Source organism: Oreochromis niloticus, linkage group LG22 (assembly GCF_001858045.2).
Source record: "Oreochromis niloticus isolate F11D_XX linkage group LG22, O_niloticus_UMD_NMBU, whole genome shotgun sequence".
In the NCBI taxonomy this organism is placed as follows: Eukaryota; Metazoa; Chordata; class Actinopteri; order Cichliformes; family Cichlidae; genus Oreochromis; species Oreochromis niloticus.
In genome coordinates this window covers 11,885,827-11,897,010 of record NC_031985.2, presented here as the reverse complement: position 1 = coordinate 11,897,010, position 11,184 = coordinate 11,885,827, and the positions used below count along the sequence as shown (strand labels likewise).

The window sequence follows — 11,184 nt, the reverse complement described above, 5'->3', positions numbered from 1 at the left end:
CATGTTGGTAACAGGCCTTATGCTTCAGGTTCTTGCTGTGATTTATCTTACTAACGAGACTTTCTTGTGCTGCAGTTGCTGGATTCACGTTGGCTCATGCTCTACCTCTGGACTCAGGATACCAAGCAACCATTTTAAAAATCACTCTGTGCCTCACCTGCCTGCCCTCCTGCCATCATACTGCATCTGAAGACCCCAGATCTCAGGTCAGCCTTGTCATGCCACTCAGCTCCCCTGGATTCTCATCACCCCCCTCTCAATACTCTATGTCCCCAACTGCAAGTAAGAACTCTTACAACTTACCACTTCAGAGCTACCTCCACTACCTCCCTAACTCCACTGTCTTCTCTCTTCAGTGTGACTGTTCCCTGCTCAGCTCCACTCTGCATCTCAGGCCCCGTTCCCTCGCCCTAGCCACGTTTCCCAGGCAACGCCACGTCAAACTCCACGTCTTATTGTTTGTTTGGTTTTTTTGTCCTTGCTATGTTTCTTGCACTTAATATAACAATAATTTATTAGGCTTATCTGCTGTCTCTGCTCTGGGTTTCTGCACCTGAGTCCTGTTTAGTACAGACCACTCGGTCCCGTGACAGCCCGTCCCAGGTCGGCCCTGGTTGCACATTTCTGTGGACTTTGTTACTGCTTTGTACGTTACTCTAACCACTCGGTTATTTTGACCATCATTGACAGGTTCTCCAGGGCTCCCCATTTCATCCCTCTGACTAAACTCACTTCTGCCCTTGAAACCGCTCACTTAATCATTGATCACGTTTTTAGGTTGCATGGGATTCCTCGGGACATTGTTCCAGACAGGGGACTCAGTTTGTTTCTCGTGTGTCGAAGGCCTTTGTGCAGCTTTGGGGGTGAGCCTTTCCTCAGGCTATCACCCACAGTGCAATGGACAGACTGAAAGGGCAAAGGGCATGAGTTGAAGGGAAGTTATGAACTGTTTCTGACAAATAACACCATGATCCTGACTGCTACGTGTGCAGGGGTGGGTCTGGCAAAGTTTTGCCAGCGGGCCAGGTAGGGCATTAACAGGTAAAGGGGGGCACAAATAAATACTAATTCTTATTTAAAATGTCTCGCTTTTATTAAATGCATTTCTGAATCTTACAACCAAACTTTTCATATGATGAAAAATGTGTAGAAATCCATTATTGTATTCAGTACATATTAAGTCTAGTATACGCCCTAGTAAGTTATAGTATTCTTTCCTTTGGGAACGTACCACCTGTGCAGTCTGCAATTCTGTTGGAGAAAGATGTTGATTCTATTCGATTGCTGGAGAAAAATAATTTCTGTGCATTTGTTTTATACGTGCATTAAATTAAATGGGGCTTTTTTTGCTGGGAGTTGGCAACACCATAAGTTAGGTATATGTAATTACAAATTAGGTTGTTTTATATTTTTGCTAAGTACTGTTCAGAATACCACAATAGGGAGTATGGTGTAGGTTTGAGTTTATTATAAAGGCTTTATGGCTTTTCCTACAATACCATGGTGATGATTTATTGTCCCAGTCCAGCCATGCTTATGACTCCTTCATGTCGGCAGCTACTGGTTTCTCTCCTTTTGAGATATGTCTCAGGTATCAGCTACCACTGTTTCCTTCTCAGGAGTTTGGGATCGCAGTGCAGGACTACTTAAGTAGTTTGGCTTTTGTAGAATGTTTTATGTCTTGATATTGTTTTCTTTTGCTTTCTGTGTGTGTGTGTGTGTGTGGGGGGGGTTTAAATTCCCTTGTGTTTTTATTATTCATTTATTATATATTTTCAGATGTTTTTAATTCGCCTGTTTTGGTCAGTCCAGCGAAGCAATTTGTTACTTTGGTTTAGAAGGAACAGAAATATATCATTAATATTAATCCTCAGCGTCCTGCTCCTCTGCAAACCTTAGCAGCTCTGACACCACACATGAAAACACTTCCTCCTTGTTCTCACGCAGATCATTTCTTCTTCTCTTTTCTTTATCAGGTGTTAAATGCTCTGAAACTCAACGACTCAGTTTTTATGTTGAGCTCACAGGATGTGATCTAATCCTCAGTCAGACAGTAAAAACAAACCAATGAGACATGCTGATATCGTTTTAACACCTGTGGTCACATTTATCATAAATAATAACTATGCTCTTCTAAACTTTAAAGAAGGCTGCTGGAAGAATAATGAGTGTGACAAAGTGGCTAGGACAGAATTCATTTGCCATTTGTCACTTGCATATATTGTTATTTTGTGTTCTGTTATCCTATAGTCTATCATAATGCTTTAATGTAAACACAGCACATGTAGCCTTGGCTCTACATACTATCCCGGGTCTGTTTGTGGTAGCATTGGTTATATTCATTTCATCTGTGCAAATGTACTTAAAGCTAAATGTCACTTCATCATTAATTGATTTGAATCTTTCATTTGTTTATGTAGTTTGGTTATACTTACCATTGTGTGTCCCTTTGAGCAGGTCCTATGTGTAAAACAGGTATGTGGGAAGGGCCGCCCCAGTACTTCCTGATTTTATAGGAGATGATGTCATTGATCATGTCAATTGGGTGTAACCAAATGAAGGGTTGTTTCTTTTGTGTAAAATTGTGTATTTAATTTAAAATAACCTCATGAGTCAGATTAGGTGAAGAGACTGACTTTTCAAACTGTTTAGTTGGGTGAATGAGTTTGTTAAGTGGGAAAATGATTTTATTCCTGTTTCTTTGTCTAGACTGTGTTATTTAGTCTACCCTGTTTTCCCAATGGTAGAGGTTAATGAGATCCAGGTGTGAGTGTAATTCTATATAAAGCAGGTGAGATTTTGACTCACAGGTTCTTATGTTTTGTGAAACAATTGTTGAGAGGCGACGCCAGAAAATAAAGAACACTTAAAAGAAACTTGAACAGTCTGCAGATGCTGTCTTCCTATCATCTTCCATGCTGCTCATGTTATGCTACATCACAAATGGTGGCAGCAGTGGCTCCAGGCCAATAGGTTATAGCAATGCAGAAATCAGCCAAGTCAAGGAAACCTCAAGGGCCAACAGATTTTCCCCCAGAGGAGGCCCAAGATGACGGCAACCTGCCAGAAGCTACGGGTGAGCACAGCACGGAAGCACAAAGTCTCTCAGAGCTCTCAACTTTATTAAAAGGCCTGATGCAACAGCATGCTGACCGTGAGGCAAAATGGGAGCAGGACAGACAACGCCAGGATGAACGGTGGCATAGAATGCAACACCAGTTCAGCCAACTGCAGCAGGAAGTCCAGTCGGAGCGCCGGGAGCATCAGATGCTGTGGGAAGGTGCAGTAGCTGACTCCGGAGTGCCTCTGAGTCCCTCAGTGCGGCAAAAGGTACAGCAACCTGTTCAACAGCGAGGAAACCCCCCCTGAATCTTCTGCAGCACCACATTCATCCAATATGGGCAGAGTAAGCGGTTGGAAAGGCCCGAAGATGCAGCTCTATGTTGAGGATGAAGATATTGAACATTATTTAACCACTTTTGAGAGGATTGCAACAGGATGTCAGTGGCCACAAGAAGAATGGGCACTGCATCTGGCTCCACTTCTTAGTGGTAAAGCACGTGCGGCATATGTTGCTATGGACACTGAAGAGACAATAGATTATGATAAAGTAAAAACTGCCGTTCTTGAAAAATTTGAAATAAGTGCTGAGACTTACCGAACCAGATTCCGCGACATGACGTTGAAGGACGATGAGACACCCAAAGAGCTGCGACCGCGCCTTAAAGACCTATATGAAAAGTGGATGCTTCCAAAGGAGAAGACAAAGGACCAAATAGGAGATGTCATAGTGATGGAGCAGTTTCTCAGAGTTCTTAACCCAGAGCTGAGGACCTGGGTGAAAGAGCGCAACCCCACCACTTCAAAAGAAGCTGCAGAGATGGCAGAGGCTTTTCTTGCAGCCCGACGCCCACAAAGAGGGTACATGGTAGGAAAACCCAGTTCAGCCAATGTTTTTGTGGGTAAGTCAGGGGGTGGGAATGGGTACAGAGCTAAAGGCCCTAAACAAAGTTCTCCAGTCACTAGCAGTAGCCGCGCTAGAGAAGTAAAGCAGAGAGGCCCGTTGGTGTGTCATGCCTGTGGGCAAGCAGGTCACTTTAAGGCAGATTGCCCAGGTCAGCAAGTCAGTAAGACTTACATGTGTCTTTCACCACAGTGTTTTGACTTGCTAGAGGAAGAAACGGAGTCTCTAGTACCCTCCAGTGATCAGGAGCACACTATCTGTGTTTTCATTGAGGGAAAGCCGTGTGTTGCCCTCTTGGATTCAAGCAGTAGCCGCACACTTGTCAGGCAAGATTGTCTCCCTAGTGACACCACATTTTGTGGTAAAGTGAAAGTCTGGTGTGTTCACGGTGATAATGTTGATTATCCCATTGCTAACATTTGCCTTCAAGTTAATGAAAAGGAGTATGTACTTACAGTTGGAGTAATGGATAAACTTCCCTACCAGATTGTGTTGGGCCAGGACATGCCAATTCTTGGGGAGTTATTAGCAAAGACAGAGAAGGACAGAGGAGAAGAATCTGCATGTTGCATGTGAAGGTCTGCTAGTAGTCACTAGGTCTGGTAGTAAAGCTTCTCAGTCAGAGCCAGGTTTGAGTGAGTTGCCCTTTTCAGACAGTGAAATTCCGGATGTTGACAGACTAAGTAGGCCGCATATAAAGAAAAGTAAAATGCAGAGAAGACAGGAAAAAGTGAGGGGGACAGAAATTGCTGAGTCACTTCCTGAACCAGAGATTGATGAGCTCCTGGTTGTCCCGAGCAATATTGTCCAACTCCAAAGGGAGGACCCCTCTTTAGCACCCCTGTTTGCTAAGAGCACCCAAGAATCAGCTCAGATTACAGACAGAGTACGGGAAGTATTCATTGTTAAGAACAAACGACTGTATCGTCGTAGCAAAGTGGGTGACCAGTTGGTTGTTCCCAAAAGCTTAAGGCCTATAGTCTTGCAGTCGGCTCATTCAGTTCCTTGGGCAGGCCACTTAGGACATCTTAAAACCTTTTCCAGAATGGTAACTTGTTTTTTTTGGCCACAGCAATTTTCGGATACTGTCCAGTTTTGTAAATCATGTCCACAGTGTCAGTTGACAGCCCCGAGTAGGAAAGGAGACAGAGCCCCACTCATTCCTATGCCTGTGATAGACATCCCCTTTTCTCGTGTTGCCATGGATATTGTCGGCCCATTGGAGAGAAGTAGTTCAGGGCATAGGTACATTTTAGTGATTTGTGATTATGCAACAAGGTATCCTGAAGCTTTCCCATTGAGAAAGGTCAAAGCCCGCCAAATAGCTAATTGTCTGATATAGATGTTTTCAAGGGTGGGTATTCCCAAAGAAATCTTGACAGACCAAGGCTCAAACTTCACTTCCAACCTGTTGAAGGAAGTCTACAAACTTCTGGGAATTACCGGAATCAAAATGAGCCCTTATCATCCACAAACTGATGGACTTGTTGAGAGGTTTAATAAAACCCTGAAATCAATGCTGAGAAGGTTCGTAAGAGAATCAGGAAAAGACTGGGACCAATGGCTTCCATTTTTGCTTTTCGCCTATAGAGGTACCACAAGCATCAACTGGATTTTCTCCATTTCAGCTCTTGTACGGCCATAATGTCAGAGGTCCACTGGATGTACTTAGGGAAGCTTGGGAGGAAGCTGGACCTGAAAAACAGTGCTCTTCCCTCTCTTATGTGTTGAAAATGAGGGACAAGCTTGAACAGTTTCAGGAACTGGCTCATTGTCACCTAGTAAGTGCCCAGCGACGTCAAAAACAGAACTATGATAAGACTGCTCGCAGGAAGGCCTTTAAAGAAGGACAAAAAGTGTTGCTGCTTTTGCCAACCACTGAAAGCAGTCTGTTAGCCAAATGGCAGGGGCCATTTGTGATAAACAGGAAAGTAGGCCCTGTCACTTATGAGCTCAACATGCCAGATCGTCGAAAAAAACACCAGGTGTTTCATGTCAACATGTTGAGGGAGTGGATTGAGAAGCCAGAGCAATCACTTCAGTTGTGGGCTCGTGTTGTACTGCAGGAAGAAGAGCCTCAAGAGCAATTCTTTCCTACCTGTACTGAAGAAAAGCTATTTCCGGATTTGGGCCATCTATCTCCAGAACAGCAGGAGGAGCTCGCGGCCATAATGCCACAGGAGCTTTTCAGCACAAAGCCAGGCTACACCCATCTTATTCAGCATGACATACGCCTGCGTTGTCCGAATCAACCACCCATCAGGGATACCACCTCCAGAGTTCCAGCAAAGCTAATGCCAGCATTGAAACAGGAGGTGGAAGAAATGCTTGCAACAGGGATTATAGAGCCATCTAGAGGTGAGTGGTGTAGTCCTGTGGTACTCGTCCCCAAGAAAAATGATGCAAGACAGAGATTTTGTGTTGACTTCTCAAAACTTAATGCTGTCTCTGTTTTTGATGCATATCCTATGCCAAGAGTGGATGAATTGATTGAGCGCTTGGGTAATGCGAAGTACCTCACAACACTCGACCTTTGTAAAGGTTATTGGCAAGTCCCCCTAACAGAGTCCTCAAGGGATTTAACTACATTCAGGGTTCCCAGCGGACTTTATCGTTTCAGAACTTGCCTTTTGGACTACATGGAGCTCCAGCCACATTCCAGAGGCTGGTAGACTTGGTTCTGAAAGGAGCTGATGGCTATGCAGCAGCGTATATTGACGACATTGTGGTGTTCAGCGAGACATGGGAGGACCATGTGAAACATCTGGCTGATGTCCTGCAACGCATCAGAACAGCTGGACTAGTCATTAACCCTGGAAAGTGCCACATTGCACAGACAGAGGTGGAGTACCTGGGATACGTCATTGGGGGTGGGGTCATCTGCCCTCAGGTGAGTAAGGTTGAGAACCTTGCCTCTTGTCCTCCTCCAACAACAAAGAAAAAGTTGAGATCCTTCCTGGGTTTAGCTGGCTGGTATCGTCGGTTCATCCCCAATTTTTCTACCAGATCAGCTGTTCTTAGTGATTTAACTCGTAAATCATGCCCCAACAAAATTAAATGGACTCCAGAGTGTGAGGCTGCATTCATGGATTTGAAAAACTGTTTGTGTAATGAGCCTGTGTTGCAGTGTCCAGACTTTACGTGCCCATTTATTGTACAGACTGATGCTTCAGGAGTTGGGCTGGGAGCTGTGTTGCTGCAGGGTGATGGGGAGGACCAAAGACCTGTGCAGTACATAAGCCGTAAGCTCTTCCCTAGAGAAATGAAGTATTCCACAATTGAGAAGGAAGCTTTGGCAATAAAATGGGCTTTGGATACTTTGAAATATTATCTACTGGGGGGTGAATTTGTGCTTGAAACTGATCATCGAGCTTTGCAGTGGATGAGCCGAATGAGAGAAACCAACGCAAGAATCACGAGGTGGTATCTTTCACTGCAGCCATATTGTTTTAAGATACGGTATAGAGCAGGGAAAAAGAATGTTGTGGCTGACTTCCTTTCCAGTTCCTATGAAGAGTAACGGACTTAAGGGGGGGGGAATGTGACAAAGTGGCTAGGACAGAATTCATTTGCCATTTGTCACTTGCATATATTGTTATTTTGTGTTCTGTTATCCTATAGTCTATCATAATGCTTTAACGTAAATACAGCACATGTAGCCTTGGCTCTACATACTATCCCGGGTCTGTTTGTGGTAGCATTGGTTATATTCATTTCATCTGTGCAAATGTACTTAAAGCTAAATGTCACTTCATCATTAATTGATTTGAATCTTTCATTTGTTTGTGTAGTTTGGTTATACTTACCATTGTGTGTTCCTTTGAGCAGGTCCTATGTGTAAAACAGGTATGTGGGAAGGGCTGCCCCAGTACTTCCTGATTTTATAGGATATGATGTCATTGATCATGTCAATTGGGTGTAACCAAATGAAGGGTTGTTTCTTTTGTGTAAAATTGTGTATTTAATTTAAAATAACCTCATGAGTCAGATTAGGTGAAGAGATTGACTTTTCAAACTGTTTAGTTGGGTGAATGAGTTTAAGTGGGAAAATGATTTTATTCCTGTTTCTTTGTCTAGACTGTGTTATTTAGTCTACCCTGTTTTCCCAATGGTAGAGGTTAATGAGATCCAGGTGTGAGTGTAATTCTATATAAAGCAGGTGAGATTTTGACTCACAGGTTCTTATGTTTTGTGAAACAATTGTTGAGAGGCGACGCCAGAAAATAAAGAACACTTAAAAGAAACTTGAACAGTCTGCAGATGCTGTCTTCCTATCATCTTCCATGCTGCTCATGTTATGCTACATCACAATGAGATAAATAATTACAAAGACAGAGTTGATGGAGATGCTGAAATCATGAATCTATGGATATGTGGATGTCAGAGATCCTCTGAAACAATGAAAGAAAGAGAGGAGGAAGGAAATGTGTCTTTTTATTCATGCCTTCAGCTTTATTAGAAAGTCAGAAATATCATTGTTGGTTTTTTAGCACAAATAATTGGAATGAGAGATGAACAAATAAGAAAGTGTGCAGAAATAAGAGAATATAATACAGGAGGTGGTGAATCTCTCTGATTGAAGAGAGCAAAATAAAAAAGGAATCCTGCAAAATCCTGCAGCAGGAATTGCACTGCAGGAAGCCTGCTTTAAGTTCCTTCAATCGCAGTAATGGATTAACCATGAGAGGGTCGCTCTCATGCTGTATATGTGCAGAATGTGTAACAATTATAGCAGGCTAGCAGAAGCTAAAATATAATGAAATGTAAGAGAAACACTGAAATGATCAAATGGATGAAGGTCTACAGAGACAGCAAAGGTTCTCATCCTGCTCGTGCAGACTGACGCCTGTGCTTTCATGACATTCAGAATGATTTCATTGTCTTCTTGATCCACTTTCGTTGTTTCCTTGAGACAAACGAGTAGACTCCAGGTTTTTTAATGACACCACAACCTGCTCCAAAAGAAGTGACTCCAACCAGCGCTCCATCGCACAACAGCGGCCCTCCTGAATCCCCCTGCAGCAAGAACAAACACACAACATTGTTTCTTTGAGTCACAGGTGTTGAGCTGAATGAACATTTACTTCAAACAAGGAAAAACACATGGATTCTTCATACGTACCTGACAGGTATCAGCGACATTTGTACCATCTGAACCAGCACATATCATGTCTCTGGTGACAACAGGTCTGTGGTTGTAATAATCACAAGAGTTGCACGTCTGTCTGTCCACCACAGTCACATTGACAGACATGAGGACGTCTGATGTTCGTTTTGTTTCGGTTCGTCCCCATCCAGCCACCAGACACGTGCTGCCAGCTGCCGGGTCTCTGATGGTTCTGCCTAATTTGAGCCATTTGACTGTCCTGGTTTTATTCACTGGTTCCTGAAGCTGAAAAAGAAACACTGAGTGACACTGATGTAGTAACCTTACAGAGTTGGTCTTAAAGCTAATATTTATGGAGCACTGGGCTAAAGTCTTGAACCATCTTTTATTTGCATGTTTTACTTTGAAAATGGGAAATCTATGCAGTGAGTTATTGAAACATGTAAGCATACACAGACACACATCATGTAGGGTAAAAACAAATACATTCGCCTTGTTGCATTTTTACTTTACTTATTTTTGGGCATTACTTTACCACCTTACCTTCACCAACATGAGGTCGTTGCCCTTGGTTACATGGGTATAGTTGGGATGTGGAAAAAGTTTCTCAACCTCTCGGATCTGCTTCGACTCCTTCTCCTCTTTCCTGATGGAGTGCGCTCCCAGGACCACCTTATACATACTGTCAAAAACAATAAATCACAGTTTACACATTTAAGGTTTAATAGATCAGACGTTCCTATAAGAATAATTATAGTAATGCTATTAGTGTATCTATTAATACATCTGGCTGTTACTAAGTCTCTGATAAATCAGCATCAAATTTTCTTCCAGCCGAAGTACAAAATTCAACAATATTAAATATTATGAATCAAGAACAAAAAAAAGAAGAATTCAATAATCTAAAATGTTTAAGAGGTGTAAATATCTGTACAGCCATTGGTTTAAACAGCATGACGTGTATAATTATAGAAATGTGTGTTTTTTGACCTTTGAAGACTCTGAACACATTAAACACATTTTACTTCCCACTTTCTTGTTCCAGCTCTGGAGCAGCTGGAATATCTTCGAAAAGTTCAGCTTTACTATTTAAAAGGCAGATTTTCTTCATGTGTGTCAATGTGATGAAAACTGAATTAGAGAAACATTTATTTTGATACATTTCTGATGTGATAAACCTCTGTTTTCATTCAAGCTTTTGTCTTTCAGGCATTTCCTGGTGACAAACTTTGAGTGATTTCCATGAACATCACATCTACCAGTTTGGTTTCTGTCTATAATGTAAGAAAACAAGAATAGAAGATGAGACATGTAAATATAGTAACGTGCTGAAATGTTAATGCTGACCTTCGCAGTAAAATGTTAGCGGCATTGTGTAATTGTACTCACTCTAAGCCAGTATGTATTATTAGAGTGTGTGTATGGACATTACAATTTATCACAATTTAAAAAAGGAGACAATATCTCACACCTGTAAAAAATAAATACTGTAATTTTTTTATCAGAAAAAAAATAAGAAAAAATGAAAAGTTCATTTTCCTACCGAGTGCAGTGGGCAGCCGTCAGCACCCACTGTGGGTGGATCAATGTCCCTCCACACGAAGACAGTTTACCTCTTACATAAGCCATGAAAGGCAGCGAGTGTGGCTCAACTTCTTTCCCGTTAATAATCTCAGAACCGTGACCTGAAACAAAAGCAAATATCCAGAAACATAAATCAGCAGATGATCAAGTCAAGAACAGATGAGTGAAAAAAACACTCTGCACTAAGATATCAGCAATGTGTTATTTGTTGTTTACACGGAACAATTATTAATTATTAAAGCACAACAGAAACTCACCTGGCCCTGTGATGAAGAGGAGCACACATGAGAGGAAAAGACTGAAACTCCTCAGGCAGAACATTTTTCCTGGCTGTGGTAGATCAGATGTTGAATGCAGTGAAACCCACTGCGATGAATTGCACACAAAACTGATGAGTGCTGATGTTGTTTGGTCAGACTGGTCATAAGTGAAGACCTTCAGCTCCTTTTATATCCTGCATTATCTCACATCAAAACTTGGTGCAACACTTTGAGCAACACGTATGAATGTATCTAGCAACAGCTCACAG

The 11,184-nt window shown here is 42.2% G+C and overlaps 2 protein-coding genes across 2 annotated transcripts; one reads left to right on the top strand and one right to left on the bottom strand.

Annotated features, from left to right (window-relative positions):
• Window positions 1-3,676: 3,676 nt before the first annotated feature.
• LOC109196355 (zinc finger and SCAN domain-containing protein 21-like) lies at window positions 3,677-5,254 on the top strand. Its single transcript, XM_025902103.1, has one exon. The coding sequence runs from the start codon at window positions 3,677-3,679 to the stop codon at window positions 4,538-4,540; it is 864 nt and encodes a 287-aa protein (XP_025757888.1). The 3' UTR covers window positions 4,541-5,254.
• Window positions 5,255-8,391: 3,137 nt separating this feature from the next.
• Window positions 8,392-11,162, bottom strand: LOC106098381 (granzyme K). The gene is made up of 5 exons (XM_019350310.2): window positions 10,913-11,162; window positions 10,615-10,756; window positions 9,615-9,753; window positions 9,087-9,356; window positions 8,392-8,980 (listed from the first exon to the last, which is right to left on the bottom strand). The coding sequence occupies exons 1-5, from the start codon at window positions 10,974-10,976 to the stop codon at window positions 8,828-8,830; spliced, it is 768 nt and encodes a 255-aa protein (XP_019205855.1). The 5' UTR covers window positions 10,977-11,162; the 3' UTR covers window positions 8,392-8,827.
• Window positions 11,163-11,184: the final 22 nt, after the last annotated feature.

What these genes read in the sequence shown, in the direction of transcription:
- LOC106098381 (XM_019350310.2), bottom strand. Translation starts at nt 10,976, where the DNA reads ATGTTCTGCCTGAGGAGTTTCAGTCTTTTCCTCTCATGTGTGCTCCTC. An exon ending in CCTCTTCATCACAGGGCCAG is followed by an intron (nt 10,757 to 10,912) that starts GTGAGTTTCTGT and finishes CTTTTGTTTCAG; the next exon opens with GTCACGGTTCTGAGATTATT. An exon ending in ACGACCTCATGTTGGTGAAG is followed by an intron (nt 9,357 to 9,614) that starts GTAAGGTGGTAA and finishes TTTCTTTTTCAG; the next exon opens with CTTCAGGAACCAGTGAATAA.
- LOC109196355 (XM_025902103.1), top strand. Translation starts at nt 3,677, where the DNA reads ATGACGTTGAAGGACGATGAGACACCCAAAGAGCTGCGACCGCGCCTT.